The following is a 6,000-nucleotide window of genomic DNA, read 5'->3' as shown; positions in this document are numbered from 1 at the left end:
TACCTGTTATGTCATTAGTCCCAGCTAATCTACTCTGTGCACTGCTAAAGTCGTCCCAGGGCTGTACGTTTGTAACAATAGACGATAAGCCCTATTTCGTGACGAGTGGTCCCTTTTCTCTTCTCTCCTTTTCCTTATTCCCTTGTTTTCCTTCTCTGACGGAAGAAATAAGCCCCTGGGGTGGTGGGACACACACACACAATCGCACTGGCAGCTTCGTACCGCTCACCCCCCCAGCCGACCCCACCCCAACCCCAACCCCCCGCCTCTCTTCCAGTACGGGTTAGAGATCAGTCACTTTGTTCTCCAGGGCGGCCGCTATCTGCTGCAGCCGGAGGGTCAGCTGTTTGCTCTGGGCAGCCGGGTCTTCTTCCAGGGACGCGATGATCTGGGTGGGGTGAATGGGGAGGAGGAAGGGTGATAGCGGAGGAACGGACATGACAGAGGGAGGTACAGAACATGGAAGACAGGGGAAATGGGCAGAGAGACGGGTGATGGATGAGGAGAATGATAGTGAGAAAGGGAGGCAAGAATGGCGACACTTCGACGGTCCCACCAGTGTGCGAGCGCCACTCGGGAGGAGAGTGACAGGCCTATTTGTTTATCTAACTTGTTCATTAGGCTTTGTTTATCCCCCTTTGCACAACCCGAAGTGGCAATGCATACGAGAAGCCCATAAAAAAATCAATTCCCAGAGCAATTTTCCAATTCACGTACCACAAGAAGTTTCAATTAAAATTCACTTTTCAGACTCCCCATCAAAAGAGCGGAGAGAGCGAGAGAGAGAGAGAGCGAGAGAAAAAAAAAAGAATGATATGGTGGGCAGCGGTGCGTTTAACCACATAAGGCAGCCCATTTAAAAAAATAGCAAATATAGCCAATACAAGCTCACAGAGAGCTTTGCTATTTTCGAACATCTTTTAATCGTTTTTTGACATCGTTTTGTAATGACATTCCCAAAATAGGGATGCCAGGGTTAATGTGGTTGAATGGAATCTTCTCCGTCTGGGTGAGATACAGCAGTGGTTCACAAAGTGGGGTCCGGGGGCCCCCAGAGGTCCCTGGGGGGGTTCCACAGATCCCCCAGCTAAATTAATGATAGTTAATATGATCAAATGGACCCTTACAGGTCTGTAATGGACCTGTGATATAAGAGTTATGAAGTTTGTGGCCTAATAATGCACCGACTGCTTTCAATTTTTTTTTAGCTTGTACTTTTAAAATAAATTGTCAATTCAAATATTCAATTCAGTTTAGTTCAATTCAATTCAATTCAGAAGGGACACCTACCCCATCGTAGTATTTGCTGGCATACTGGTAGAGCTGGTGGAGAGCCACTTGTGTGTTGAGTGTGTCTGTGTGAGTCTGGAGAACACACACACACGCACACACACACACACACACACACACACACACACACACACACACACACACACACACACACACACACACACACACACACACACACACACACAAGCAAAAAGTACAAAAGTATTAGCAATTAGCACACTTCAAGTAAGAATCGTGAAACAAATCATTTTTAAGTCTGAACTGCCCACAGGAGAGCTGTGGGCAGTTCAGAAACCCGTCCACCAGTGACATCATCGATGGGGAATCCAAGCTAATAGAAACCGCAGGCTTTCTATTCCTGAAAAGTTGCAATGCGAAAATGGAAGCCATCGTTCTCACGATAATACAAATCTAAATATTATTATTTTTAAATCTTTTTTTCAAAACGTATACCCTCCAGAAAGGGTCTAAAAAAGAAATCTGCCTAGCGATGATGTCACTGGTGGACGGGTTTCTGAACTGCCCACACACAGCTCAATCTGCAGCCGCAGAAAAAGTAGGAGGTATAGAGCCTTTTGGCTTCAGAACATCCCATTCCTTTGACACAAGCCTTCTCTATTTGAACGACCATATCAAGCACAAGGTGGATGCAGGCAAATACTGTGGCATGGTCATGCTGAACCTCCAAAAGGCTTTTATATTGATTGATAAGCTAAAAGCAATTGGTTTTCTGCAATCCTATCTGGAGGGGAGAGAACATGTGGTGGAGGTGAACAGAACAGACAAACAAAGTGGTCAGGTTGCTGCTTGGCCTTACTCCTGCAGGCTACAATTCTCATTTTGATAGGTTTGGGATGGCTTAGGGCATGGCTGGAAGTGGGGTCCGGGGACCCCCAGGGGTCCTTGAGGGAGTTCCAGGGGTCCCCAGCTAAATGATAGTTTGGAACCAAATGGACCCTTATGGGTCTGTAACTCTGAGAGTTACAAATGGAACCAAATGGACCCAGTTAAATTAACATTGATTTTACAATATAAATTGGTGGTCTCAGTCCCAGAGATAGAAATGCCATTAAATGGGGGTGTGTAGACTTCTCTTATGGGGGTCCCTGGCATATCTTTTCAAAGGGGGATCTGCGGGCTAATTAGTGTCAATTTGGGTGTCCTTGACATGAAAAAGTTTGGGAATCACTGGCTTAGGGTAGATGACAGAGTACAGCAACTTGCAATGGGCCTGTTCTACAAGATATGCGACACCACAAAGACACCATGTACCTGTCAAACAAACTATTTCCTGAACGTCAACACCAGCCACCAGAGGGAGCTCCACAAATCACATTCAACCCAGATTTGGCTCAAACAAGGGGTTAAATATTTTTTGCTCCCTACCCAATGAATGTGAATCCCTACTCTCCTTCAAAACCACTCTCAAAGAGCACAATACAAAATAAAATAAAGTATATGTTTTTGCATAGTACTGTATATTTGTATGTCAATAAATCTCATATCTCATCATAATCTCATCATAGCGCAGCACCGAGTGCCGCGCTACGAGCTTGTAGATCTGCTATTTTTGAAAAATCGTGAAAATGTGGCGCAAATCATTGAATATATATTCTTTCAGAGCGAATGTTTTTAACTCAAATCTTTGCTTCTGGGGGGGTCCCTGGAACAACATATTTTCAGATGGGGGTCCGCGGCCAAATTATTCTGGGGTTCCTTGACATGGAGGAGGAGGAAGATGTGCTTCTTACCCGTGACACCTCAGCCAGATGAGTGTTCATGTCCTGGTCACTGACTGATACCATCTGCCTGATGCCCTTGTAGTAGCTGCACGCATGAGCACGTGCACGCACACGCACACGCACACACGCACGCAAGCAGACAGACAGAAAAGGGGGGACAGAGATTAGATGATTATCACGATGCAATTGATAATGACAAGCCTTTCGCAATCCATCAGCATTTTAAGCTGGGGGGAAAAATAGATTGGAAGTGCGTTTGGCAAAGTGCCGACTGGACTTACTCATCTACCATCTTCTTGTAGGTCGAGATCTCCTTTGCATAGAGTAGTTTATTACTTGGAGAATCCTGCAGGACACAGGGTGCAGAGACCATGTTAATGAAAACAGTGACCCTCCCTCGGTCACAGCGACCTTTAATCTCCTCCGCTCCGACTTAATCCACTTGGTTCAATTGCGGCAGCTCCCCTGCTTCATTTCCATTTTTGCAGACACATATCGTCGCTGTCGGGCAGAAGCTGTATCTCCATTTTTCATCTTTTTATGCTTAAAAAAAAGCCCTACTTTATACTTGGTGTGTAGCGCAAAATTTGCGAAAATAGTAACAACACACAACTCACAACATGTTGCAATGCAGCATGTTGTGAAGTTGTAGATTGTTGTAGAGTTGTACTTTGGATATCTGATGCATTTCCGCCTATAATGACATGCCCAAAGACTGTCTTGTAGGATGTATTAACAAGATCTTGTGATTGAATGGCATCTTCTCTGTGTGCGTGAGTTATAGCATTGGTTCTCAAAGTGGGGTCCTTGATGGGGTTCCAGGAGGTCCCCAGCTAAATTAATGATAGGAATCAAATGGACCGTAACATTATACTGTATCTCTGAGAGTGTATGAATGGAATAACTACATTGGATCCATTATTTGGAACCCAGGTTTTTCTTTTCCATTTCCTGGAAAATAACGTTGTTGGACACACAAGGTTTCAGCCCCCACAACGATGATATCCTCCTACTCGCTTGCCCTCTTGCACGCCCATAAGCAGTACAGTACCCCCTGTCCCCCCCAAATCCCCACCCCATAAGCAGTACAGTACCCCCTTGTCCCCCCCAAATCCCCACCCCATAAGCAGTACAGTACCCCCTGTCCCCCCCAAATCCCCACCCCATAAGCAGTACAGTACCCCCTTGTCCCCCCCAAATCCCCACGCCATAAGCAGTACAGTACCCCCTTGTCCCCCCAAATCCCCACCCCATAAGCAGTACAGTACCCCCTGTCCCCCCCAAATCCCCACCCCATAAGCAGTACAGTACCTCCCTGTCCCCCCTAAATCCCCATCCCATAAGCAGTACAGTACCCCCTTGTCCCCCCCAAATCCCCACCCCATAAGCAGTACAGTACCCCCTGTCCCCCCCAAATCCCCACCCCATAAGCAGTACAGTACCCCCTGTCCCCCCTAAATCCCCACCCCATAAGCAGTACAGTACCCCTTGTCCCCCCTAAATCCCCACCCCATAAGCAGTACAGTACCACCTTGTCCCCCCCAAATCCCCACCCCATAAGCAGTACAGTACCCCGTCCCCCCCAAATCCCCACCCCATAAGCAGTACAGTACCCCCTGTCCCCCCTAAATCCCCACCCCATAAGCAGTACAGTACCCCTTGTCCCCCCTAAATCCCCACCCCATAAGCAGTACAGTACCACCTTGTCCCCCCCAAATCCCCACCCCATAAGCAGTACAGTACCCCCTGTCCCCCCCAAATCCCCACCCCATAAGCAGTACAGTACCCCCCTGTCCCCCCTAAATCCCCACCCCTTCCACTCACCCGGCTGAGCTTGTGCTCGCTCTTGGTGCAGGCGTCCATGAATGTCTGGGCGATGACGGAGAGCGATGCGTCCACCACCTCCGTCACGTGCACGTCGAAGATAAAGTGGGGATTCTTCAGGATGTTCACCCAGAACCTCAAAGGCAGGCTAAAGCAGGAATGTCAAAGAGAAAATGTTATTATTACGCGCCATTCTCAACCTGTGAGCTGGAGTAGCCGCCCGAATAATTGGCAAAAGAAGATATTATTGATTATAGCATCACGTAATGATGTGAGAATCCATGGCCCTCATTTATCACCGCAATTTTCGGCATTCATCATTCCAGCGTGACTTTGAACTTGGACGTACGCCAGGCCAAAATTCACGTCAGGCCGGGAGCTGTCGTTGACTTTGTCTGCACCTGTTTTTCTGTCATAGACAAGCGGAGCAGCATTGTCTGAACTGCTGACAGGCATCTAAAGTTATGTATTAAATAAAGTGTGAAAAATATACATATATTTTGTAAAAGGCATACATCGACGATATGTAATATGACATTGGTGGGATATTTCCAACTGTACAAGCAATTAAAACCGCGCAATTAAAAACAATATAACATGTTAAATTAGATGCTTAATCAAACAGTGCTTTACTCGCTCTGTAAAAACATATGTGTGAGATGATTTTGACCGCGGACAGCAGCGGGAGATGACACGCCTATAAATAATCCCTGTGATAAAATAATTTTGACAGCCCATATGTTTCTATATGTAGGCATACATTATATGCATATGTATCTTTGTGGTGTTTATGTACTGTGTGCATTTATTTGGATGTATGGGGCGCCAGTGGAATAGCGGTTAAGGCACGACCACATATAGGTCCTACTGCAGCCTGACAACATGTCACAGGTTTGACTCCCAAGCGCGATGACCTTTGCTGCGTGATACATTTATGTAAGAGAAAAATTGTATGGAGTTTTCATTGTGATAAATAGCAATTTGAAGTATGCTATGTACAGTAGTTCCACTGATCCAAGCCAAAACACGATCAATTGATTATTAAAATTAATTATTCTCTGAAAATGCACACGGACCACCCATCTGACCACTTAACATGGCTGCAGCGTTTGCATTTTACAGTGGGCCCTGATCCAGAAAAGGT

At 46.3% G+C, this 6,000-nt stretch overlaps 1 protein-coding gene across 1 annotated transcript in view; it reads right to left on the bottom strand.

Annotated features, from left to right (window-relative positions):
• Positions 1-261: 261 nt before the first annotated feature.
• The window catches only part of plxnb2b (plexin b2b), a 238,568-nt gene continuing 232,829 nt past the window's right edge, over positions 262-6,000 (bottom strand). Inside the window, exons 34-38 of the mRNA XM_079501799.1 lie at positions 4,857-5,004; positions 3,314-3,378; positions 3,042-3,117; positions 1,291-1,365; positions 262-388 (exon numbers count right to left, since the gene is read on the bottom strand). Coding sequence (XP_079357925.1) covers positions 284-388; positions 1,291-1,365; positions 3,042-3,117; positions 3,314-3,378; positions 4,857-5,004 — 469 coding nt within the window. The 3' untranslated portion in view covers positions 262-283. The remainder of the gene's footprint in view (positions 389-1,290; positions 1,366-3,041; positions 3,118-3,313; positions 3,379-4,856; positions 5,005-6,000) is intronic.

Source organism: Electrona antarctica, assembly GCF_951216825.1.
Source record: "Electrona antarctica genome assembly, chromosome: 5".
NCBI lineage: Eukaryota > Metazoa > Chordata > Actinopteri > Myctophiformes > Myctophidae > Electrona > Electrona antarctica.
The sequence above is the reverse complement of the archived record's forward strand: the minus strand, read 5'-3'. Positions and strand labels throughout refer to the sequence as shown.